The sequence below is a fragment of the Acomys russatus genome, chromosome X (assembly GCF_903995435.1).
Source record: "Acomys russatus chromosome X, mAcoRus1.1, whole genome shotgun sequence".
NCBI lineage: Eukaryota > Metazoa > Chordata > Mammalia > Rodentia > Muridae > Acomys > Acomys russatus.
The window spans coordinates 8,964,724-8,992,247 of NC_067169.1; the positions used below are offsets into that span (position 1 = coordinate 8,964,724).

The 27,524-nt window shown below is 39.8% G+C and overlaps 1 protein-coding gene across 1 annotated transcript in view; it reads left to right on the top strand.

The window, feature by feature from the left end:
• The window catches only part of Slc9a7 (solute carrier family 9 member A7), a 151,176-nt gene that overhangs the window by 104,949 nt on the left and 18,703 nt on the right, over positions 1-27,524 (top strand). Inside the window, exons 11-13 of the mRNA XM_051142420.1 lie at positions 1,125-1,236; positions 1,936-2,089; positions 21,986-22,049. Of these exons, the coding sequence (XP_050998377.1) occupies positions 1,125-1,236; positions 1,936-2,089; positions 21,986-22,049 (330 nt within the window). The remainder of the gene's footprint in view (positions 1-1,124; positions 1,237-1,935; positions 2,090-21,985; positions 22,050-27,524) is intronic.

Consider the following 27,524-nt stretch of genomic DNA (forward strand, 5'->3'; position numbering starts at 1 on the left):
TACCTGGTGGCTTCATACATTCACTAGAGGGGCAGTTTAGAATCTGTGGGATTAGTTTTTTTTTTCCCTCAGCCTTGGCTGTTGCTCTGATTTGTATTTCTTGCGCATCCTGGAAGAGATAGTGGGAGGAGGGCCTTGTTTACAGATTAGGGCCTCTGGGCTGGGCGAGCCACTTCCTCTGGGAATCTGAAAAGCCCCGCTGAGCACTTGAGGACTTTTCCTTCGCCTCTGAGATTAGAATGTGCTTTACAAGCACTACCCATTTCCGTTTGTTAAAAACAAAATAAAACAAGGAAAGGAAGAAAGGAAAAAAAAGGGCAGAAAAACAGTTTACACTTTACCCTGGAGGAAGTAGAAGATAGTTTGGCCCTGGCTTCTGTCTGAAACAGCTGTGGCTCCTGCAGCTGGTGCATTGGCGGGCGGAAGCTCTCTGTTTGCTGGCTCCCGCTTGAATTTCCTTCTCTGACCAGGGGATTGTGCAGCTCTCTCTGTTGGGTCCTGTTTAAACTTGGCAAGGCAAAGATGACTGGTTTCCATGAATTCTTTGCTTCTTACATTCATCCTTTTCTACTTCTTACACTCCCAAAGGGCAGCTAGGCTACATAGGCAGAGAACGCTCTCTGTGTTAATTTGAGTGAATGTCTCTTTGAGGGAAAGATACTTGAAGTTTCCTCACTTGTAATTTTCGGGTGCTCCCTGGGCATTGAATTCCCTGAAGCCTGATGGCTGTTTCCCAGCAAACCTTCTGCACCCCAAGGTTATTTTTCTTTCTTGGCATTCTCCTTCCAATAGATCCCAGCAAAGTGTGTGCTTTGTTTAGACCTCACTCTTGCTATGGTACTTTAAGTTATCTTTGGACTCATTTGTAGAGAAATCTTGGAATCTATCAATACCAATGCAGTTCAGTTCAAAACTTAAAACAATACGCATATAAACTGAAAATTAATGAGCCAAGAATTGAGAAAATTGACCAAATGACTACCATTTTGTAGCTGGGACATTGTTGTAGGAGAGAATCCAACCGTTTCTGCATCACAACATTCCTAAAATTGTATGGTAAATCAGAGTCGTTTGAAATCCCATTCTGGAAGCCTGTAGGGTCCTTAACCTCACCTGGTGGTCAGGTTGCCATCTTTCTGGGAAGAGCTGCACATATCTACCCACTCTCCTTCTTCCTCAACTTGGGCAGAAGGCATAAGATTGGCTGGAATTTTCAACACATGATGATGTTTTCAGGTAAATAAATAAATCTTATATATATTATATACACACCCATATATATGTATATATAATAAATTTTATTTAGCAAATAGTGAAAATATAATTACAATATAATCAGCTGGGCTTGGTAATACATATCTGCAATCACAAGCTAGGAAGGGGGAGTCATAAGGATCAGGAGTTCAAAGCCATGCTTGGGTGCATATTGAGTTTAAGGCCAGCCCAGGCTACATAAGACCCTGTTTCACAAACCCTGTTAAGTCAGCCTGTCTTTTCACTCTCCTATGAGGTACCCTCTTCTTTGCTAAGAAAAATACTGCCCTGTTTTCTACAAATGTGCATGTGATATATTCAGATTCGGCCATACTTCTGTTGCCTGTGTGGTACTTAGAAGACTTAGAGAGCTTGTTACCATGTAGGTTTCTTTTTCTTTCAATGTAGCTAGCAGGAGAACAATTTAACTAGTAAGAATGATTAGTGTTCTAGAATGTGCTACACAAAGTGGTGCTGTGTTTTTCTTCTTGTACTGGGAATTCTGGGAAGCCAGCTGCAAAGAAGATGGCTTGCCTTTAAGGTGCTTCTACCTGGCTTAGGCAGCCTGGCTTCCACAGCATATGGGTAGAGAGGTTTTACCCCCACCCGCGGCAATGCCTTTTGAGGAGTTGTTGCCATGTCCCCACATCACCAGAAGATCTTCCTGTTTGGTCTCCACAGGCCTGAGGGGAGCGATGGCGTTTGCACTGGCTATCCGTGACACTGCATCTTATGCCCGCCAGATGATGTTCACAACCACTCTGCTCATTGTCTTCTTCACTGTCTGGGTCATCGGTGGAGGCACGACGCCCATGTTGTCCTGGCTCAATATAAGGTCAGTGTGGAACCAAGTCAATTCTGTGTCGAAATGTGTCAGTCGTTGCTGCTCTTGAGAATGTTCAATATGCCGTGCAGGCTGTGCTTGTGAAAGGTTTTCAGTCTTTTGGTTTAATCAGTGTGTGTTTGGGAGTATATTTTAGAGTTTTAAAATGAAAATTTGGAGTACTGACATTTTCCAGAACTCAAAGTGTCATTAAATTCTCAAAAACAATTTAAAATAAAATTCCCAGTACATACAGGAAATTAGGATGAGCTGGCTCTTACTAGGGCAGTGAGTTTAGTTCAAGAGTTCAAAGTCTTAAAGCTACAGGAAGAGGGAACAGACCCTGGTGATATTTCCTGTTCTTTTGTGATGAAAGCTGGGCCCAGATTTTAGCCAGAAGTCAAAAGAGGCAAGTAGAATTTCTCTTTCTTAGGAATTTGTATACTATGCTTCTTTTTTGCTTCTGTGCAATAAAATAAAAAAATAAAATAAAAAAGAGATAGTATTTTCTATGTAACCCTCACCTGTTAGGGCCTCATGACATCTTTTGTGTGTGGTCTGTAGCTTTGTCAGGACAGAGGGATGTTGACCTGAGTTTGATTTTTTTTTCCCCTTGATCCTCCTGCCCCTACTTCCCAAACACTGGGATTACAGGCATGTGTCCCCATACCCAGATTCATAAACTTTATTTTATAAAGAGTGTTTGAGCTCTATACTGTGATCTATAGCACTGTGTAGTCAAAAGGCACTGATTGGGCCTACAGGCCAACAATGCCTGATCTCTGATCCTTTCATGTCTTTGAGCTCCGGTTTTTCTTAGCATTAAAATGAAGCCTTGTGCCAGAGTATATCCTAATGTTAAACTCTGCCTTTGCATGTTGTGACACTGGAGGCACCTGCTGCAGTTTCATGGCTGCGTAGGGTAACTGACCTGTCAATGAGGCACTTGGGTAATGCAAATGCCTGAGGAGTCACTCTCTAAAGAGCCACAAGGTGGCAGTATATCTTTCTCTATTGGTCCTTAGTTTGCTTTCCCTGCTCTGCCACAAACAGTTGAAGCTCCTACACACTTTAGAGGAGAAAAATAGAGGAGAATAGCCTCTTCCACTTGAGGCATTTATACTGATGGTAGGCAGGGATTCCTGGGTTTGGCCACTGCCAGTTATGCTCATTTCTAGGCTAGTGTGTCTCAGCTTGAAGCTCAAGGCAGAGGCTTCTTGGTGTCAATTAGGGTCCTCAATAAAGCTTGCATTGCAGGTGCCATTTTCATTTCCAGGTGTATATATTAAGGTGGTTTTTACAACATCCCCATAGCAGAGATAATACTGCAATGTCTTATTTTAGAGTTGAGAAATGAGACACAGAGTAACAATTTTTGCCCTAGGTCACAGACTTTTAAGAGGACGAGGCAGACATTTGTTCTTATTGTGAAATGTTTTCCTTTCTTCATTAATTGTGACTAATACTTTTGTAGAGTATAGCACTCGAGATGTTGTCTGTGATCTCTCAGAATTTGTAGGACATCTGACCGGCCCCTCTGTCTTTTAGAGTTCACATCGAAGAGTCAGGTTTTATCCTAATGGGCCTGTCGTTTCCCTTGAAGATTGTGATGTCCTGTCTCCATTCTGTCCTTCTACTTCGTGTTCCCCATGACTCCTGTACCTCGATGGGCACTTCTTTTATTTTTTAAGATTGTGAAAGTTTTCTTTTATGACTTTTTAAAAAACATTTTTTGTGTGCATTTGACTTAGGTTTCTTCTGCTTCCTCTATACCTATTAGTCATAGATTTGAACTTTTCATAGTGCATCAGGTTTTCTAGATGTTTTATGCCTGGATTTTTTTTTTCAGAGCTAACATTTTCTTTGACTGATATTTCCGTTTTCCTACCTCATTTTCAAAACCTGAAGTTTTCTCTTCTATGTCCTTTAGTCTGTTGTTGAGGCTTACTTCTGACATTTCTGTTTGACATCCTGAGTTTTTGATTTATTTTATTTCAGTTTGGATTTTCTTTACTGATTCCATTTCTTTGTTAAATTCTATTTTAAAATCTTGTTCTTGTGATAGTCTCATCAATATCATCAACTTTTATTAAAAAGCTATTTACCACCCCCTCCAAAAAAGAGGATGAGGCAGGATTGGAATTCAGGAAGTCTTGTCATGGCTTTCCCACTGTGCTGCCCATTTGTAAGAAGGGTTGTGGTGCTAAAGATTGTTTTTCTCATAAAATTTGGACTGTAGAATGTCAACTTCTTAGAGATCGTATTAAGAACACTGTCCATCATTGGAAACATAAAATTGAAGAAAGAAATTATAGTTATATGGCTTTCAACTTGAGACATCAGATGGCACTGTCTTTGTTCTTTTTAGCAGCAGGAGGGCAAGACAGGTGTTTAACCTCGTGTACAATTGGAAGTCTTCGCATTCAGTGACCTATGAAGTTACTTTTTGCCAGACTTCATACTGTTGGGAATAGGGATGTTCATCTTGTAGAGAGAATTGCTAGATAGCTAATAAAAAATCTTATAGTTTCCTCATACTCTTCGATATTTGTATTTATCATGGGCTTTTGAAAATATTGAACACGATATGGCTAATGAGGGGTTTTTGAAAACTTCAAAGTCTATTATAATTAATTTCTCATTCCATTCATAAAAATTCATTTTATGTATTCAGAGAACATTCACACACATGCCTGATTTTCTATGAGTAACTTAAGGCAGCTCCCTAAATTGCACAAAATTTTCAAGCTTCTCATTGTCTTTAGCTATTCCCAGGAATTGTAATAAGCTGCATAAGAATATAGACTTCAAAGATGCATTAAAAACTATAACCCACCAGTATGTAACTAAGAACAAAGGCAATGTGTCTGACTTTTGAAATGTGATCCTATTGATAGAACTCAAAGCCACAAGCATGCTAGATGAATGAATGCTGTACCAGTGAGATATGTCCCCTTGATCTGACCTCTTTAAAGGATGAATCCTCCTTACCCACAGAACACTTATAACATCATACTATATGTACAAATATATAATTGGTTGTTTGAAAATGTTTTTCCAGGACTCCCTATGGATAATAAACTCTGCAAATGCTCAAGGCCCTTATAAAAGTGGGCTAGTATTTGTCTAGAACCCATGCCCATCATCTCAAATACTTTGAATTGTCTCTAAAGGCCTTTGACACTTTCAATATGAATGTTATATAAACAACTGTAGTGCCATATTGTTTTGGGGATCATGACAACAAGAAAGGTCTATGTGCTCAGAACAGAAGCAATTTTGGGGGTTATTTTAAATCTAAGATTGATTGAATTCAGACACAGAGCTTATAGGTGTGAAGATCTGACTGAATACACAAAGCACAGAGAACATTATTCCCTGGGAACAGTGTGTGATCAGAAAAGGACGACTCGAGCAAGATCTGTTTGCTCTCAGACAGCTAATAGACAAAATTTTATGATTTTTTCAGACTCTCTCATATTTGTTTTTATCACGGGCTTTTGAAAATGCTAAACAATTCTATATGGCTTATCAGGAGTTTCTGAAAACTTTGAAGTACATTATAATTTATTTTTCATTCCATTCATAAAACTTGCTTTTATGTATTTAGGAAATATTCATATTTATGCTTGATTTTATTTATTTTTTATTTTTTAATTTTTTTTGGGTTTTTCGAGACAGGGTTTATCTGTGTAGCCTTGGCCATCCTGGACTCACTTTGTAGACCAGGCTGGTCTCGAACTCACAGCGATCCGCCTGCCTCTGTCTCCCAAGTGCTGGGATTAAAGGCGTGCACCACCACGCCCGGCTCTATGCTTGATTTTGTGTGAGTAACTTAAAGTAGGTCCTGAAACTGTTTAAAAGTCCCAGGCTCCTCAGGAATTGTCTGGTCACCCATTTGGTCCCCTGACTGTTCAGGGCCTGACTAAATCATATGTCCTTTACTTTTTTCCAACCCCAAAACATTTGATACAAACAGAACCAAAAGATTTTCCACTCAGAGTAGGGAGTTGACTTTTTTGCACTTCCTCATGACCTTTTCAAAATGTGGGCCACTAAGACAGTCCCACCTATAGCTGACCATGTATGTGGGCAGCTTTCCCACAGGCAAATGATGGCTCAACGAGGCTGGGAGCTGCTAAGTAGTGAGCAGTGCTGTTGAGCAGAAAACCAGCACTTCCTGTAATACATCTTTTCTGCTTCTTAGAAATCTATCTACTTTTTGACCCCTTCTCCATATAATGGTCACATTATCCATAGATAACATAGAGAAATAAAAATCAGTCTTTGGGGACATAGGTGATCAAAATGTGCTGTTACTGGTGTTTAGAAAATAATTTGGTTTCACTTTTCTTTCATTGGTAATGTAATGTGAGTTTTTTGAATTGTCAAATTTGAGGAAACCTCTCTCAAGTTACTCCTTTCATCTGTGATCCAGAATATTTCTGAGCATAAAAGCTATGCAGCATAACTTTTTATTCTGAAATAGTTATAGAACTGAGCCCAGGGTATGCATTTTGCATGCTTCTTTATGGTTCCATCTCACATAGTTGTACCATATCACAATCGGGAGCCAAGGCAGATTTCTTTGTATGGCTTTATACTATTTTATTACATATAATTTTATTTGCAAGCACCATTGTTTTCAAGGAATAGACTTGTTCCAACACGTGATGTCCTTAGCGTCATCCTTTATGTCACACTTGTCTCCTACCCTCACCATTTCCTAACCCCAGCAACCTCTCATTTTTTCTCCATTTCTATAATTTTGATAAAAACATTGAATTTTGATAACTATAGAGATCAAATCATATAGCGTATGATCTTCTGAGATTGACTATTTCTCCCACTCAACATAATGCTTTTGAGATTCACGTAGGACATTATACATGTCAGTATTTGTTTCTTTTTATTTATGGATAATACTCTGTGACATGAATGTATCAGGGTTTGTTGAACTAGTCCCACCTTGAAGGACATTCAGTTAGTTTCTAGTTTATGGCTATTGTAAGTAAGGCAACCATGAATACTTCTGGGTAAGTGTTTATATCTGTATGGCTTTCATAGATCTAGGGTACATGACAGGAGCGTGATTGCCAGATGAGGTAGTAAATGATTTTCTTTTTCTTTGTGGACTGATGGCACACACTACATTTAAGATGTGCAACTTCTGCCAAAAAGAACTTAAGGCATATGATAGAATATACTTTATTTTTTGAGATATTATAAATGTAGATTAATGTGTGGAATACCATTTTTTGTTTGTTTGGCTTCTTGGTTTTTATCTATCTATCTATCTATCTATCTTTCACTTTACATCATACCTCATCTCTCCTCTCCTCCCAGTCCCACACTCTCCATCTCTCTCCCCCTCCCCTATTCTTCAGAAAAGGAGAGCCCCTTCCCATCCACCCAAGCTCACCAAATCACATGAGGACTGAGAGTGTTTTCTTCTCCTGCGACCTGGCAAGGCAGTCCTGTCAGGGAGAAGTCATCAAAAAGTTGGCATCAGAGTCTATATCAGAGATTGACCCAGCTCCCCTTGCTAGAGGATCCACATGAAGCCTGCGCTGCCCGTTGGCTATATCTGTAGAGGAGGCCTAGGTCCAGCCCATGCATGGTCCTTGGTTGGTGCTTCAGACTCTATAAGCCCCCTCTGGGCCCTGGTTAGTTGACTTTGTTGGTCTTCACGTGGAGTTCCTGTCACCCCCAGGTCCTTTTCTCTTTCCTCTCCTACTTTTCTATATTTACACAATGCTACTCATCTATTAAAAACAAAGACATCATGAAATTTGCAGGCTAATGGATGGAACTAGAAAAGATCATCCTGAGTGAGGTAACCCAGTACCAGAAAGACACACATGGTATGTAGTCACTTACAAGTGAATTTTAACCACACAGTATAGGATAAGCACACTACACAGACCTAAAGAAGATAAGCAACAAGGAGGACCCAAGGGAATGTGCTCAAATAGCACTCAGAAAGGGAAATAGAAAAGACAGAGGTAGTGGTTGAAGAGAGAGAACAAGGTAGGAGAGAGAGTGCAGAGATAGAAAGGTGCAGATCTGACCTGAGGAGAGCAGGGGCGGGAGGACAAAAGGTCTGCAGAGAAAAGAGAAACTGTGGGCTGGGGCATCTCTGTGACAAGCTGGAGACCTAAGTCAGGGTAGGCTCCTGGGAGGATATGAGGGGAAATCTAGCAGAGACTCCTAGTAGCCCAGCCCATAGAGACTGAAGAGGACAACCTCTAACTAGGCAAGTCTCCTAGTAGAGGGAAGGAAACACCAACTCACAAAAACTTGGACCCAAAATTCACCTTGCCTACAAATGTGCAGGGATATAATAGAGCAGAATTTGGGGGAATGTCCAACCAATGCCTGGCCCAACACAAGACCCACCCCATGGGAGAGAACCCTTGACACTATTAACAATACTCTGCTATGCTTGCAGACAGGAGCCTAGCATAGCTGTCCTCTGAGAGGCTCCACTCAGCAGTGGTGTGAAACAGATGCTGAGACTCACAGCCAAACACTGGGTAATACATAGAGAGTAAATGGTTTTTGAAGGAACTGCCAAAGAGTTTCCTAGAGTGGCTATGCCATTTAAATTGGCACCATTGGTGTGTGAGGCTCTGGTTCCCTGCTATCCTCAGTACTCACTCTCTATCTGTTGTAATAGGCGTGTAGTGCTAGCTCATCCTGGTCTTAATCTGTATCTCTTTTTGTGGCTAATGATGTTGAATATCTCTTCATGTGCTTATGTATCCCTCACATATTTTTGCTCATGGCTGTCTGTTCAATTATTTTGTTTGCTTTATTTTTGGTGTATTTGTTATTGTTGTTGAATTTTAAAATATTTTTGTTCTAGGTACTAGTGTTTTGTAAGATAGCATGGTTTGTAAGTTTTTTTTTTCTCACTTTCTTGTAGCTTATCTTGAAGTCTTCTTGGTAGAGTCTTTTATAGAGCAGGAGTCATAATGTTGAAGAATTGTAATGTCCTTTGTGGGTCATATATTTGGTGCCATGCCCAAAGAATTCATCAAGCCCTCTTGAAACTTTCTTTTTTGCTACGTCCTTAAACACTTTTAGTTTTATGGCTTACATTTAAGTCTATGAGCAGAGTTCTTGGTTCATGTTTGTATGAGATATAAGGTTGTGTCTTATTTGTTTAGTTGTTCCAGTATGGTAAAATAAAGACTGTGCTATTCCATTGAAGTACTTTTGTTCATTAGTCAGAAATAAGTTGTCTGTGTCCCTGAGGATCAATTTTCTGTTGTGGTTCATTGATTAATGTGTCTGACTTTACAAAAAAAGATGACTACCATTGCACAATATGCCTTGGCATCAAGGAGACAGATTATTCCCACTTTTTTCAAGATCAAAGATGTTCTAGTTTTATTGCATATAAATTTTAGAATAAGTTTGTTTAGATCTAAAGTAAAAATCTTTCTGTAGCCAGGCATGCTTGTAATTCCAGTAATCAGGAGGGTGAGGCAGGAATTCAAGGCCAGCCTAGGAGATATAAAGGAACTCTGCCTTAAAAAAAATCAAATAAAGAAAAAAGTAAACAAAATCTTACTGTGCTTTCCAGAGGAACTGTATTTTACATATTATCTTTTGGGAATATTAACATCTTCATCATGTTGTGTCCTCCAATTTATGAATATAGTATGTCTCCCAACATTTATTTTAACCTCCTTTGGTTTCTTTATATTTGTATTTTGTCATTTTTAGCATACAAATCCTATGCAAGTTTTATTAGATTTATATCCTATCACCTTGCTGAATTTCTTTTTTGGTTCTAGGAGATATTTTTGATGTCTGTGTTTATAGTCTTTGGGATTTTCTACGTAGAGAAAATTTTCTGGATTAGCTGCGTAATTATGCAAAGTGAAATAGTTTGTTTCATTCTTTTCAATCAATGTGCCTTTGGCTTTCTTTTCATGTGTTATTGCTCTAGCTGGCTTCCAGTCCTATGTTTTATAAAACTACCATTAATGGGCATCTTCACCCAGCTCCTAACATTAAGAGAGATATATTACCTTTTGTCATTGGGTGTCATAGTAGCTTATAAGGTTTTTGTAGCTATTCATCATCAGATTGAATAAATTTCTATCTTATGTTTAGTTTAGTTTCTTTAATTTCTATCTTATGTTTAGTTTAGTTTCTTTTTTAAGTCATATTTTATTTATTTGGAGAAAGGGCATACATACCATTGTACACATGTGGAGGCCAGGTGACAGTTTTTTGGGGGAGTCAGTTCTTTTTTTCTATCATGTGTGTCTTAGGGATGGAACTCAGGTCATCAGGCTTGGCAAGAAGTACCTTTACCCACTGAGCCATCTTACTGGGCCTCTTTTTGGCAACAGTTGGTATGCTCATGTGCTTTTTCCTTGTTTAATTCTCTACTCTGGTGGATTGATCAATTATCAAATTCTGCACCAGTCTAGCTTTTCTGAAATGGCATATTATTTTAATACTGCTTAACTCTATGAACAAATGCTTGCTTAATAGTTTTTCTGTGCTCACCCAGGTATGGTTTGTATTTACTTTTTTTTTTCCACTGCATTTTTTTCTGGTTAGTATCAGGGCAATATGAATTGGGATATGTTCTCGTCTCTTCTTTTTACTTGGTGTTAGTTATTTTCTTTTACTTTTTGGTAGAACTCTCCAGTGGAACCATCTAGGTCTGAAGACTTCTTTTTCAGACTTCTTTAAACTATGCAATTTATGAAGCTGTTCAGATTACATATTTCATATTGAGTGAACTATGGTAGTTTATGAAACTGATTAGTTTGGTCTACATTGTCAACTTAATGTTATTCATAGTACACTGGCTGGTTTTATGTCAAATTTATACAAGCTAGAGTCATCAGAGAGGAGGGAGCCTCAGTAGAGAAAATGCTTCTATAAGATCTGGCTGTAAGAAATTTTTAAAAAATGTTCATTGGTGTTTTGTCTATGCCTATGTGAGGGTGTTAGATTTTCTTAATTAGTGTCTGATGTGAGAGGGTCCAGCTAATTGTTCCATCCCTGAGCTAGTGGTCCTGGGTTCCATAAGAAAGCAGGCTGAGTAAGCCATGGGAAGCAAACTAGTAAGCAGCATCCTCCATGGCATCTGCATCAGCTCCTGTCTCCTGCTCTGTTAGAATTCCTGTCCTGGCTTCTTTTAGTGATGACAGTAATGTGGAGTTGTAAGCTGAATAAACCCTTTCTTCTCCAACTTGCCTTTTGGTCATGGAGTTTTTATTACAGCAATAGTAACTCTAAGACATAGTATTCCCCAATTGCTCTTTAGATGTTTCTGGGGTCTACAGTGATATCTACTGTTTCACTATTTTTTTTACATGTCACTAATAATAATGTGTATGTTTTGCCTCCTTTTTGTTAGACGTGCTAGGGAGTTATTAGGAGTTTTTGGTTTTTTTTTTTTTTTTTGGTTTTTTGGGGTTTTTTTTGATCATTTATTTTTTGACATAAGGTCTCATTATGCAACCTTGGCTGACATAGAGCTCACAGAGAACCTTCTGCCTCTATCCAGTGCTGGGATTAAAGGCACGAGCCACTGTGCCAAGATGTTAGGTTTTTATATAAGCATTTGTTGTTGTTTTTAAATTACCTGTTTATTCCATTTATTTTGCTATACCATTTGTCTGATTTTCATTTTACTGATTTCTGTTCCTGTATTTTATTTCTATCCTTATTTTTTTCCCCACAGTTCTCTACCTAGACACCAAGTAAAGCAACATTTACTATTGTTGAAAAATACATATATGGTTCCAGCTCATTGTATTTTTCTAGATGAGTATCCATAATGGTTATTTAAGTATAGTCACTGACATTTAGAGAAATTGCATCAAAAGAAGTTCTTTCCAAACTAAGGTAATGAGAGTGATTGGTTTTTCTTGGCTCGAGGCTTCTGATGTTACTTAGTGACCTCAAGTAGTTTCTGTAACCCAGTTGTTATTTTAAATTTACTCAGAAATCCCCTGATATTCATTATGGTATTTTGAACCCTGTGAGCTCACTAGGATCAAGGCTTACTTTCTTCCTTGTTCCTTATTTCTTCAGCTGCTGATGAGTGGTTAGGTAGCTGCTCAGAAGTAGGACCAAGGCAGGTCTTAGAGTTCTACTGTAAATAACTAGAGGTTAGCTGTCATTCATTCATTACTTTCTTTTCTTTTTTTGTTTTGTTTTTGAGACAATGCCTCTCTACATAGCTCTGTCTGTCCTAGAACTCACTCTGTAAACCAGGCTGGCCTCAAACTCACAGAGATCCATCTGTCTCTGCCTCCAGAATGCTAGGATTATAGGTATGTATCATCATGCCTGGCTAGCTGTGATGGCTAACTTCATGTCTGGTTTTGAAGAAAAATATGAATATAACTAAAATTCCAAAGCCAGGTCACTTATGTCTATAAGCCCAAGTTATATATTTTTTAAATTATTGCCCTGTGACTGATATTTTAAAATGTAATGGGAAATGCTCAATATTTTTATTAATATACAAACTGTATATTTTTTTAGTCTCTTGAGTAAGTGTTGTTATTTACAAAGTACATAACTTTGATATCTTAGAAAGGTTACAGAATTATTTCAACAGATGAGCATTCTATGTATCCCAAACACATTGTGGTGGCATGATGACTGTTCTCTTGGAGGACACTCATGAAGTGAGAGTGACAACTGGCTAGGGAGGCAATGGAAGGACACACATCCAGGTAGCCAAATGAACAAGTACCTTTTGCACCCCACAGAGAAGTAACACAATCATTCAAGGGCAATTAAGAACACTCTACTATTAATCTCATTAGACTGAGAAATTATGGTAACATTCTCTTCAAGATAGCATGAAGAATAAAGATGAGAAGAAATCCTGGACTCTCTACGTAATAGTGTTTGGACTTGATTTTTTAAAAGATGCAACATTATACTCAGAATTCGTATCTTAGTAGGAAGAATTGGGGTCCCTGAATCTACAGATCTATGTTGGAATTGTGCTATCATTTCCACCTTTGTGACTATGGGCCAGTCATTTTGCTCTCAGCTTTCTCACCAATTAAAAAGTGACAATCACAGTGCAGTGATAAAATGTGATTATAAGTAAACATGATGAAGAAGTCTTGTCCTGGGAGGTGTGGGGTGCAGCTCTGTGGCAGAATGCTTGCCTAGCATGTGCAAGGCCCTGGTTTCTATTGCCAGTGTCACCACTGTCTCCAGAGCCCTCCAAAAACATTTTCTCATTAAATATTCTGTCTGATACATGGTACTCACTTAATAAATTTTGGCTGTCATATTATCTGGTTATTAATATTATTATTACAACCACTCAAGCAACAATGAATCATACATTAAGGAAATGCTGGTTTGTTTTTCTGTTATTTGTTTGTTTTTCAATATGCTATAATTTAGAGAGTATGTTTTTTACGGCTCATTCTGACCATGTAGCTAATTGAAAGTATCACCTTATGAGGAGTCTCTTGCATTTTTCAAGGGATTCAATATAGTGAGAATTTGAATATTGTCTATCACAGTATTTTTTAATTTTTCCAACTAATTGCAATGAAATTTTAACAGCAGAGATCAGATATATCTCTTTATATTTTATAATGTTTTGGATGGCTTCAAACTTATCCAGTGTGTGTTTTAGGGAGTTGTTTTTTGTATATGTTGTACAAGAACCAGTGTTCACACTCATAGTGATGACATTACCCCACTGAGAGTACATGATTTAGTGTAGTGTTCTTGACTAAAGGTGATTTTTTTTTTAACCCAGGAGACATCTATGAACACCAGAAGGTCTTTTTAATGAAAAACAACTGTTTTTTTTTTTAAACCAAAAAATATCTACATCCTGGAGCAGGTGGGGTTGTTGCTCTTAGCATCCTGTAAGTAGAAGGCAAGGATGTTACTGAACACCTCGTCGTACACAGGGGAATGGCTCGCCCACCGAGAATTATTGTGGATTCAAATGTCCGTAGTGCTGAGTTTGCAATGTTGTAGCTCAATGTTGTCCGAATAATCCAGAAAGCATTAAGGAAAGTGAAAGGCTATATCAAGCTAGAGATCTCAAAGGAATGAGAAGAGTTAGGGTTGGATTCCTGGTCTTCAGATTGAAGCTGTGGACAATGTGTTTTGCTTATCTAGAAAAAAATGGCCATCTTTGTCTTCTAAGTATTTTTTCTGTGATATAGTGGGTTTTGTTTTGTTTTTTTCTGCTAACTAGCTATAAAATACACACATACTCTAAATATATGTTTATTGTTTATTAACAATTTTCTGGTGTTTTATGGACATACACTGCTTTATGAAACAGATGAACTCCAGACATTTCTGTTGATTCATTTATATACTGTACACTTATTCATATTCTTTTATTATATTCCATTTTGAGAGACTTCACATCATTCTCAATTGTTCCTCATTTGATCCAGCGCTTACCATTGTTGCTTTACATTTAGCAGCCTCTCTGTCCCTTGGGTTTTAGAGAATGAGGACAGGGAAAGCTTACTATGCAACTCCATGGTTGTCACTTACATCGTCTTTTAAAGACTTTGGGTTCCATTCCCAGTACTGAGCAAAAAGGGATTGGATTTCTGTTGAATGTGAGATAGCCCATCTTCATGGCGTAGTCCAGGTCAGATGCCAGAGATCCCAGTATCTGTGTTGTCCCATCACATTCACATTTCCTTCTTCTGCTGCCCAGAGTTGGTGTGGAGGAGCTCTCCGAAGAGGACCAGAGCAGGCACCGCTGCCAGTACTTCAGGTGACACGGAGTCTACTCAGAAAATAATCCACTGGGCTTTGCTTTTCTCTTCTGTCTAACTCAAATGATTCCTCTTTATGCTGTTTGCTTTTTCCTTCCTGAGTGCAACAATCCTCACCCCATGGGCAACAGGGAAATCCATTCTAATAATTCTTTCTGTCCTTCCTCCGTGCTGATTGGCGTGTCAATGTTATTGGGATTACGTGTTTTCCTGCCACATTTTAGACTAAGTGTTTTTAACCCCAAAGCCTGAATTAATGTCTTCTTTTGGTACATCTGAGCTTAGTGTTAAGGGTCAGTTCATTTTCAGAGCCACCTATACTTTCCCCAGAAAATCCTGCTTCTGACATAGTAAGTCAGGCTTGTAACTAATATAGAGAACTAGAATTTTCATATTTCAGCCTTGACTAGAGCATAACTCACATGATTTTAATTAAATGCCAGTGCTGTGTATATTAAAGTATGTGTTTGTGTATCTATACTTTCTAATGATGGCTCAGATGACATGAAGAACATTGGTTTTTAATAAAAAAAAGTGATAAAAACAAACAAACAAACAAAGCTGGGCACAGTGGCACATGCCCGTAATCCCAGCACTTTGGGAGACAGAGGCAGGTGAACTTCTGTGAGTTCAATAGAGGTCAGCCTGGTCTACAAAGCGAGTCCAGGGCAGCCAAGGCTACACAAAGAAACCCTGCCTCGAGAAACCAAACCAAGCAAAACCAACCAACCAACCAACCAAAAATAAACAAAAGGATGAAGTTTCCACTAACACAGTTTGTTTCTTGGTCTTACATCCAATTGTGTGTGAATCCATAGTGTTTAAGAGTGCAGATGTAGGAACAAAGTAAAAACTACCAGTCATTCTTGCCTTTCTGAATCTCCACGTGATAGGCTTTCTTCCTAGCCTGATCTGTAGATGCATTCAATACAAAATCATCTAGAATTCAGATCGTGTAAAAATAGTTTGTTTATTGAAGACAGAGTGAGGGAAGGAATATCTATAAGTGGGGTGTGGGTCTTGGGATATAGCCCAGATATACTGCTGAAATGGCATGCCTGAAATTCATGGCACTATTGAAATATTATACTGGGTTTGAGTACAGACATACTAAAAATACTGGAGTTGCAGAGGAACTACTGAAGTGTCCTACCTTCAAGGGATAGGGTCTTTTCTGCTAGTATTAAGTTATCACACTTCAGACTCAAGATAATTCAGGTTGTAATCTGATGTTTGAGATTTATATGAAGACTCACGTCTCGTTTTCCTCAAATTATCCAGAACCTCGGTTATTCATATGCTTTGAAATTATTGATGTCGGAGGTATGTATCAGTAGTAAAATCCATGCTTAGATGTACTTGAGGCCCAGGATTTAATCCCTAGCACTACTCAAAAAAGTATTGCCTAAAATAAAATGTGTCTACTCTTTCTGAGGTTTCATGGCATTTCATTCATTACAGTAGACAAGTTATTGTTCTAGAATGAAAATGATTAACTTTGGAATATTTGTCCATTCCAGAACAATATACATCCATTTGACTTCTTCATGGTCTCATTTGGTATGGAATTTCCACATTTGTCTCAGTCTTAATGAAACTAAGGACAATTCAGTTCATTCTGGAAGAAAAGACTGCTGTGTCTGTTGTAGAGCTCCACCTAGCTGTATCCAAATGCTCTCCAGGTTTCTGTAACATCCCAGATGTTGTAACAATCAGGAAATAAATACATTATAAACAGTTGCCCAAGCCAGGAATTTGAGAAAGCTATGTCTTATGGGGCTCTGAGTCTGCAACCAAAAGCCTATATCTGTTGTTTCTTGCTGTTTAGCATCACTCCAAATGTACTGGCCTGTTGCAAACTGGTTCATAGGGACCAGTTTGGTTCTGGCCTCTGCCTCAAGGGTGGAGCCCTTTATAGGAATCCTAGCATACTGTGTGTCATCCTTGGGGAATGTTCCAAGGGCCCTTCCAAATGCCAGAAAAGTAATTATTAAATTCACTCTAAAATAAATAGCCTCAAATGGAAAAACATTACAGAATAGCCTTCATGTTCATGGCCCCTGTCTGTTTTCTGCGTGGTCATTTATAAAGCCATAGCAAGCTGGAAAGCAGCTATGTATATCCTTTCTTGAATCTCCTACCTCAGGGCCTTATATCAGTAGTTGGTACCTCTATGGGAACTCTTGAGTCAGTCTGGGAGGGGCCAAGCAGTTCCCTTAGGCTCTGTGCATCTCAGTCATATGGTTGATAGCAAGTGGCCCCAGTAAAGATTAGACCATCCACACAGAAGATTGGCACAAGTAAGGAAAGCAGGGGTTGAGTAGGACTGTCTCCAGAGCTTCACGTCCCCAGGGAGTGACAAAAACTGACCTGAACATGGCTGTGTCGCTTATTTAGACGTCATTAACCGTATCGTGCGTCAACCCCAGACTTTCTGCATACTTTTAGAAGAAAGAGACTTTTAGCAAAAACATTGCTGAAAGTTTCAAAAAGAAAGTCTTGCATAATTATGAAAATCTTTATTTGTCCATTGCCTGTGATGATCAAGTCTAGTACCCCGTGTTATCAATCTTTTTAATTTGTGGTTTACAGACCCTGAAATAATAGGAGCTTATACATTGTCAGTATTAAATAATGAGTAGTTAGAAATAGGAAAATAGGATAATGTGTTTTCGAAACATCTTTACCAAAGGTATAATTACATATTCTTGACTGTGATTTAAAATTACCCCCAAAAGGACAGAATGGAACAATAAATACCCAGGTACTAACTTGCACTCAGCGATTAACTAACATCTGTCACTTTCTTCTTCACTTTAGAATCAGGTGTCCTGAGTCCACTATTAAATACTTCTAGAGGCCAGTCTCCTATGTAATCACACCTGAGAAGAGTAACATGCATTTTACACACACAGGATCCAATGCTTATTGCTTTTTCATGCTTATTTGCATGTCTCTTTACTCTCTTTCCATTCTTCACCCCCTTTCATGGTCTCTCATAAGCATTGATCTTTTAAGTATTCAGCATAGTTATTTAACACAATGTCTATAATTAGGATTTTTCTGATATTTCATTATGACCAGAGGCAAACAATCTTTTTTGTCAAAAAATCTTGTAAAAGTGTTGTTACAAGTTTCTTGTTGCATCCTTCTAGGTAGCACGTGTTGTCAAGATGTCCATTTATTACTGATAGTCCATTTGATCACTTAGCTAGCTTAAAATACTGACCCCAGTTCTCTCTAGTGTCGCAGTGCCATTTTTATTTATTCACTTAAAAAGTTATTAGTATGGTGATCTTTGGCTCCCACATGACTAGCCAGTTTCCCAATGAGCCAGCAATGAAATCAGTCACTAATGATTACACTGAAGACAGAACATGCAGACTTTCTAATTCTCCCACTTCTTTCATTTTTCTAAGATAATGAATGGTCCATGTAAAGATTGTTAGAGGGTTTAGAGATATATTTTACATCCTGATGAATAAGGGATCTCTTCATTGTCTAGGTATTCAGTTCAAGAGAGTTGTACTTAATGTGTGGATTTAAAGTTGTGTCCCTACAGGACCCTAACAGGAATCTGACAAATCAGAAAGAAGAAAAAGGTGTTGACAATATGAAAACCTGGCTGGAATCAGGGTTTACTCTAGAATCGACACTTTCACTGTCTATATATGGTTATTTAAAGTTTTAATTAGTTAAAGCTAAGGTGTAAAATGTAGCTCTTCATTCATAATAACTACATCCCAAGTGCTCAGTGACCACATGTGGCCAGCAGGTGCTATAACTAGACAGTGCAGGTAGAGCACATTCCAGAAAGGTCTTTCATATAGTACAGACTTAGACTCTCATAACAAATTGTGAGCATCATGAGTTTGTGGTCAAGATGATTCTATTTTCCTGAGTTCACCATAAAATGTTTTGAATGCAGTATTTTAGGCTGTTTGGAATTCTGGCCCAGCCACATGGACCTAAAGCAAATGGATGAGCCCCATTGGTGTTTCGGTGCTTTGCGTGAAAATAGATCAACCTTAGCAAGTTTGAATAGTTCTTTTAAAACATAATGAATTTAAAATTTTGCAAGAACTTGGGTGGCAGAGGCAGGAGGATCACCACAAGTTCAGAACATGGTATACACAGTAAATTCCAGACCAGCCAAGGCTATATAGGCTACTCTGTGTCCACAAACCAAAATGCTTTTGTTAAATAGTTAAATAGTAAAGATTCTAGGATTAGAGCTGAATTTCCTTTGGCTGTTCTTATTCCAGTTCATTTTTATTTTCCTCGTGATAGTACAGTGTTTCCTGTGGGCCTCCTATTCTGTCTAGGCTGATATAAAGTCAGTTTGCTTTACATGTACTGATACAGCGGCCATCTCAGAAACAAACTTCTGTCACGATTCTCAGTGCAGACAGCAGGGAGTCTTAGTGGCAGATCCGAAGTACCATACTCTTGATTGCCCCCATGCTCTTTAGCAGCCTTTCTGTGGCCTGGTTGAGGACAGCCACACCACCTTGCCATTCTGAGAGATACTGCTCCTCTGAGTCTGCACCCAGCAGCTCACTTTCAGTAGCTTTGTCTGGTACAAAGTAATTTTGTGCTGCTTCATAAGATCTAATAGTGAATTCCACTGGCCTTAGAGATGCCACCATAGATAACTTATAGAACACCTTTTAGAGTAGGTTTCTGTATGCAGTGTGTATTAAGGGGCTGTAAAACAGGTGAGAGTTGAAGAACAGCTAAAGGTTCTGGATGTAATCTTGCCTCCAGCCATTTTTATACATTAGGTTCTTTGTGTGCCCTAAGGATCTTCGGTGACTTTTGGGGCAACCTTTGAGCTCCTGAGGTGGATGATGTTCATATCAAAATCTAGGTCTCTGAGATTTGCTGTTCAAACAACTAGACTTTACTAAGGTCTGGTTGCAAGGTCCCAGATGCCAGAATTCTATGCTTGGAAATAGCCTCTAGCAAATAGCATGCAGCAAAGTCCATCGAATTCAGTGCAAATAACCATCTGGTTCCAGGCCCGCAGTGAAGAATCTGGTGCCAGGTCCAGTATAGGGTTTTTATCAAGTGTCTAGAACACTGCCTGGCCCTGGATGCAAATATGTGCATTCATCTTGTGGCTAAAACTTTGCCTCCAATACAAAATGAAGTAGTTGCTTCCTTTTCTTCTGTCCCACTTCCCAGGGGTACACACCTTGGACAAGTGGCCAACAAGCTTGAGACAGGACAAAAATAGAAGTTGGCTTTGAGAATCTGAATGTATCTGTGGTTTTTTAAAATTATTTTTTCAGTTCTGTGCAGTCTCTTTTCTCTAGAAAGATCCCAGGTGTTACAGGTGATGGGGAGGAAGAAGAAGAAAAATAAATTTGCACTTGGGGCTTTGTATGTTCAGTCCAGTTTCTGCTTGCTGGACTGTGACATCCTTGTACTGGACCAGAAAGCATCCCTCTTCAAGCTTATAATGGCCTGATCTGCTAGTTTGACGCTCCATTACATTTTATGATGGAAGATTGAAAAGAGTACAGGATTTTCCTGGTGTCTATTTTCACTTCCATCCATGTTGTCTATCTTATTTGTATCATGATTCTCTGTCTCAGAATGGGGAAGATAGGGATATAATCAATTAACAGATTCATGCAACAATGGGTAGCATAGGGCAAAGCTAGGACAACTCTCCTAGTGTGTCTCAGGAATTTAAGTGAATATTCGTCACTTGGTATTTTTCTATTATCTTCAGTTGCTCTCAAACGTAGAAGTTCTCTCAAATATGTGAGTTCTCTGCTCAACTTTGATAAGGTAGGTGTGGGAATACGAGGACTAAAATTATACGAGGACTCCGGTTAATGATACTGGTCAAGTACCACAACAAATGTGATACTTGTTAAAAATGCAAGGCAGGCTTTAGTGAGGACCCTATGACTGACAGAGTCTACTGTGGTGCGGCTTTGCAGTGGAAGAAAGAGATAGGGAATTTACGCATGAAACTTACCAAGAGGAAGTACCAGAGGTAAGGGGGTATTCTTGCTAAAGGCAGACCATGGAGATCAGATATCACTTGAGAGATAGCATGGGGATCAGATATTGAAGGTTCTGGCTAAACCAACTTAGGAAGATTCTTGATAAAACTTGTTATTGCAAAGGGAAGAAGGGCAAAAATTAGGTCCTAGTTGGGAAGATGATTCAAAGAAACCTCACTTGAGTTTGGTAAAGGAGAGATTCCACCATAATGCATACTAAAGAAGTCAGTGGGAGGTAGGCTGGGGAGATGGCTGTCAGTGGCGCGTTTGCCGTGTAAGCACGAAGACCCGACTTTAACCTCCAGAACCTATACCAGAAGCTAGATATGGTGGTGCATGTTTATAAGCCCAGCACTGGGGAGATAGGCAGATCTCTTGGGCTTGCTGGCCAGCCAGCATAACCTACTTGGTGATCTTTAGGCCAAATAAGAATCTCAGTCTCAAAAAAGAAGGTGGATGGCTTCTGAAGAATGACACCTGAGTTTGCCCCCTGGCCTACACACACACACACACACGCACACGCACACGCACACACACACAAGCACATATAAGCAAGCACAGGTGCAGGCATATGCAGATGTGTGCATGCAAGCACACACACGTAGACATAAAAAGTTAGGAGAAATGTATCATGAAATAAGCTGTGGGATGGAGAAATGGGAAGATGGCACTAAAGAAGCTATAGTCACTATTAATGGTAGAATCTCCTGGTAGCTATGTAGGTGTTTACTACAGACTCCTCCCAGGCCTCTTTGTATAGCTGATTAATTTCATAACAAAATAGTGTGGGCATCAAAGCAGTTCAGGGCAGAAGTGAGGAAGCAGCCAAGCAGGAGGGAATCCATGCTTTAGTAATGGGGACTACTTGTTACAGGAAGGGAGATGGAAAGCTCCAGTATTATTTCCCAGAGGCCTTGCTGAGTGCATGAGTACTTATAACACCAGACTCATTGGGATTGCTGTGGTGTAGACCTGACTTCTGCATGATGGCGTTTCTCTCCTTGAAGCTAACCACTCCTTCTGCTTTGGGAAGATATTTGCTGTCTAAGCAAGCAAGGCTGCCATGGGCCAGGCTAATGCTTTCTGTTTTTCTCTTTGTCTTCTTCTCTGGTGACATTTAGAGTTGGTGTTGACCCAGATCAAGACCCGCCACCTAACAACGACAGCTTTCAAGTCTTACAAGGGGTAAGTCACAAAGGGCTGCATCGTGGGAAAGATAGGATTTGAAAAGTGCTACAGTTGAGCATTTTCTCCATGCTGTGCACTGTATCTCTTGCTTCCCTTGTTGTCATGTCAGCCACAACCTTTGATGTTGCTGCTGTAAACTCTGGGTTTATAGGTTAGAAGCTGAAAATTAAGAGTCTTAAGTGAGTCACCTAAGGCCAGATAATGAGAAAGTGAGAGACTAGGAACAGCTGGCTACCAGGATGAGGAAAAATTCTATCAGATAGTTCCATACCAATCAAACCATCCTCATTCTCCGTGTTTCACATTGTGTCTCCTTCTGCATTCAAGTACCTGCCCCCCCCCAAAAAAAAAAGAATTAAAGGTGGCTTGGTTGGGTTCATGCAGCATTTATGTATGGCTCTTAAGACCTACAGGCTGAAATGTTAACAGCAACAAAAGGTATAAATCGACTTTGCTGGCAGAGTGGCCCTGGGAGTCCCCATTAAGTCTTGGGGCCTCTACTCAGGTGCATCCAGGTGTTTGCCATCTACCAGAGAAAAGAACTTGAAGCTGAGTCCAAGCAAAGTTATCAGGTTTGTTGATTGAGCAGAAGACTAGGAGGGAGTCAAATGGGAGTGGGTGAATGGTAGCAGATAAATACACCCAAGTGTCTCAACAATAGGCAATATATGATTTGGGGGTTTCGAAGCTCCTTCATCTACAAATGAGTTCAGCTATTGGGAACAGTATATACTGGGATGGTTAGTTTTCTTTTCCACGAATTCCACCCTTGAACTAGATAGAGACGTCTTTGTAAATCTCACTGGCTTGCAGCTGGAGAAAGGAGTGTAAGTAGAGAGGAAATACTCATCAAGGAATCCTTATACATCTAAGCCACAAGGAAATGAGACATAAGGCACAAGTAATTATCCAGCTTTGACAATCCCATGGGTGATATTTCTCAGGTGGTCAGCTCAATTACATGGAAAGTCCTGGGTGTCAACAAATGAGAGGTGGAAATGAGATCCGGAGAAGTAAAGGATCTCTTTTCCCTCTTATATCCCCTCTGTTTATCAATTAGCTTCTTGGCACACTAACACTGCGCTTACAGTTAGACTTTGTGATGAACATGCTGTCACTTTTCCATGGAAATGTTTGAGAAACAGTTGTCTTAAGTGCTGGTTCTGGCATCTCATACATGCAAAGAGGCTAAAGCAGCCTTTTCTCCAGGTGGCATAAATGACTTGGCACCCTGGCCAGGTCGGTTCTGGGTTGCTGACAGATCCAATATGACTGTGATGGGGCTGGTAGTGACTTCTGCTACTTTATCGCATCTGGTTTGCCTGCCTGGAACTGGGTGTGTATCACAGCTTCCCTTGACCTCCTCCTCCCAAGTTTCACACGAAGTCATGGAGGAGTTCTCAGAGTCAGTACTGCTGGCCTTTCGAAAGCATTTGAGATTGCTGTCGGGATGGAAAAAGTCAGCCGACTTCCAGTGTGGCTCCCCATAGAAACAGTTTCCTATACATCCTCATCACCTGGCTTTCTTGGTCCAGGGAATGACTAACAGTTTGCCCAGGAGCATTCAATGACCTTGAGCAATCAGAGCAAATAGTGGGCCTCTCATTTTTGGATGAAACCCTAGGTTCTTGTGGTTTCCCTGCCTGGTGGTGTCATGAAACTCGAATTAGAGGTGGGGGAAATCCAGATATTTGGCCTCTTCTAGAAAGGGCAGTTCTCTTGACCTTGTTTTTTTTTAATGGTTGTCTGTAGGTAAAGATAGTGATATGATGCAGGAAGGAGAAGCATTTTCTACAATAAAGACAGTTTTCCTTACTGGGTCTAAAAGCCCAAGCTGTAAACAATTTCATAGCTACAAGCTAGGTGCAGTTGGCTCCAACTTTTGGCTCCATGAGGGAAGCTTATGAATATTCTGGACAAACTCCAACTTTGTGTTTTTGGCAAGCTGGACTCATCAGAACAAAACAAGACCTGAAAACACAGTTGTTTTGTTTCTCTAAAGGTCTGAGTGACTTTGCAACCAAAACAAAACCCAGCTCAGCTGGAAGCAGGCTGCCTGGGCTCAGGGTTAGTAGTTTTTCATCCCATTAGAGAGGGGCTTTCATGCCAGACCAGACACAGCTGGGATTTCTGTTGGCCAGACGTGCTGACACATCATTCATTTCCTTCCTCAAGTTTTCCAGAAGACCACTCATTGATGAGGCCCCTCTGGGCAACCCAGGGCGTGACTCCTGCCTTTGTCATACCAGCAAGGCCAGCACACAAACGGATGTGGAGTGTGGAGGAAAGGAAAAGTGTGTGTGTGTGTGTGTGTGTGTGTGTGTGCGCGCGCTGTTTAGAGTTGCATCAACAGAGAACTTTGAGCAAGTTGGATTCGTTTGTCCCTGGAATGTCCCTCTGGCTGAAATCTGATACTTTAGCCACCCAAATTTTTAACTTCAAACAGTTGCTGAAATGTCTTTCTTTAGCATTACTATTTTATTACTATTTTCTGATCCCTCGCTTCACTCCCATTTAAAAATTTTTCCTTTCCTTTCTTTTTTTTTTCTTTTTAGACAAAGTCTCTCTATATAGCCCTGGCTGGCCTGGGACTCACTATGTAGACCAGGCTGGCCTCAAACTAAGGAAGACCTTGCCTTCCTCTGGAATTAAAGATCTGGGCCTCAGCTTTTCCTGTTTGTCTTAAGCTTGTCCCCTTGATTTCCCTTTTTGTTATCTTGTTTGTTTTCTAGCAGTTTCGATGAGATTTGAATTTATTCAGGCACTTGAAAGATGTTTATTGAATGCCTATTATTTTATCAGAACTTTGAGGCTCTAGGAATAGTCACAGGACAGAAGGAAGGCTTGACTGGATAGTGAATCAGGGCATGGCAGGAGCCATGGTAGAAGACCTTATTTGCTCTTCTCATAGGAGATCAGACCTATGTCTGGTGGCTCAGAAGCCTGGAAGTCAGGAGAGGACTTATTAGAAATGTAGACTCTCACATACCACCCAGCCCCACCAAAACCAATTCTTTATTTTCATTTTAACCAAAGGAACTTGTATGTATCTTGGGACATGCTGGGTAGAGCAATGGAAATCATCCCAGTGGTACTCAAAGGTTTGATCCCTAGTTTGTAATTTCCTTGTTATCATACCGAGGGTTTAGTTGGCTTGGGTTTTTGACAAAATAAGTCCCCAAATAAAATGACTTCATTTGCTCTTCTGCTCTCTCACAGCCTATGGGGGATGTTATAACAAGGGACCTTAACGTTCATGCCTTAAAATGATACCATTTCATTGGCTACAAGATCAGTAAGTCAGAAATATGGTGTGCTCAGCTGGATTCTCCGATTCAGAGCCAAAGGCAAAGCATGGCAGGACTGAGCCTAGCCTGAGAAAACACTTGCAAGCTCATTCAAGTTGACACTGGCATTCACTCCCTTGCTGTTGTGATATAGGCTGATAGTGGGTAGGAGGACACCTCTGGGGGGGCTTCCAGATGCTTGTTTGTGTTACACAACAAACACAATAAGCAGAGACACACCATTGTAGGAGGGACAGTTTATTAATAGATAGAATGGGGAAGAAGTGGGCCAGAGCAAAGACAATGTTTAGTAGCTCAAATGGCCCTGCTATACATAGTTGGGGCTTTCTTGTGACCTTAAGGGGGACTATTTGGCACATTTACATAGTGTGAGCTTTTGGGTTCATTTGCATAGTGCAGGCATTTCTACACATGGTCTTAACATGTAGTTCTACATACATCCAACTTCATGTATCATATGTCTCAGTAGATCTTAACTTTCTCTGCCCAAGAGTATCATATATTTGAGTATTAAAATGAGTCATGGATAATCCTGGAGTGCCTCCATGCCTGTTACAGTGGTACTAATCATTTTAATAAGTTTCAGGCAGGGAGTTTCCACCCTTCCTCTTTGTCAGTTTGGGTTTTTTTCTTCATATACTAATTTGTAAGGTCTTCCACAGTCATCTTTTTCCCTTTTCTCCTGCCTCAACTCTTCTCTGAGATCTGCAGCCCTTGGAATTTTAGGGGATGGGATCTGAAGGGTGCTGCTGCATCTTCTGTAACTATTTCTATACCAATGAAGGGTGTGTCCCCTGCCTAAGAAGGGCTGTGAACTCTCTCACTCTTCTACCTATCTGTCAGAGAGAATCCCTTGTGGTAGAGATTGGATGGAATCCCTGTAGCACAAGGAGTTTAGTTTGGAATTGCTATATCCTGTTGACTGTGAACTAGCATTTCTTTTGGAGGGTAGGAGTTGTTGTTGTTATGTCTTGGGCCAGCAGGGTCTTGGAAGATAATTTAACTCATCAATTTAACTTTTGAGTTTAGGAATGATGTCCTTCAAGCTGTCAAAAAAAAAAAAAAGCCAATGTACTGATGTTTACATGTTAAGAATGTGGCAAAACACCGAACAATTACAAGAAGAATGCAATGGTAAAATAAATTAAACATGTGAAGTTGCTATCGTTTACTATATATCATGGCAACAATGCTGAAGGAAAAACAATGAAGAAAGCTAAAACATAAAAGTTACAACAACCGGTATATTTATATGAATAAGACTATCTTTGCATTTAGGAAGGATGCTTGCTGACAAGGTTGATGATCTGAGTTCAATTCCTAATTGAGAATTTTGAGGAATCCCAGAATGGTTATCAAATGATAGCATGGAAATCAGGGTTTCCTCTTAGGATTCTTAGTCTTATAAACAAAAGACTTTAAGACTCAAACAGAAGCTCAAGGATAATTAACTAGAACTTAGAAGAAAAAGGTCTAGGGATGGAGAGATGGCTCAGCAGTTAGGAGTATTGGCTGCTCTTCTAGAGGACCTGGGTTCAATTCCTAGCATGCATATGGTGGCTCATAACCATCCAAACTCCAGTTCTGGAAGAGCCTACAGTTCTCTTCTGATTTCTTTGAGCACAAGGCACACAAATTATATGCATACATATATGCAGGCAAAATAGTCACATAAAATAAATATTTTTCCCAATTTTTTATTAATTTATTCATATTACATCTCAATTGTTATCCCATCCCTTCTATCCTCCCATTCCTCCCTCCCTCCCATTTTCTCCTTACTCCCCTCCCCTATGACTGTTCCTGAGGGGGACTTCCTCCCCCTGTATATGCTCATAGGGTATCAAGTCTCTTCTTGGTAGCCTGCTAACATAAAATAAATCTTAAAAACAAACAAACAAACACACAAACAACCCCTCCAAAATCATCCAATTTGGGTAAGTTGTAAAGCTCAGTAGCTGCTCAGAAAAGGCGAATGGAGGAAAGAAGGGAAAATGCCGTGCCATTTGAGTTACTAGCACAGAGGTATGCCACGTGCCAGTCAGGGAGGGGGATTTTTAGAGAAAAAGCAAGGCAGCACAAAGGACCAGAAGAAAAACATACTTAGACTCTAGTCAGCATCCAGAAGGAAGAGAAAGTAGATGCAGGGCTAGTTGAGGTAACC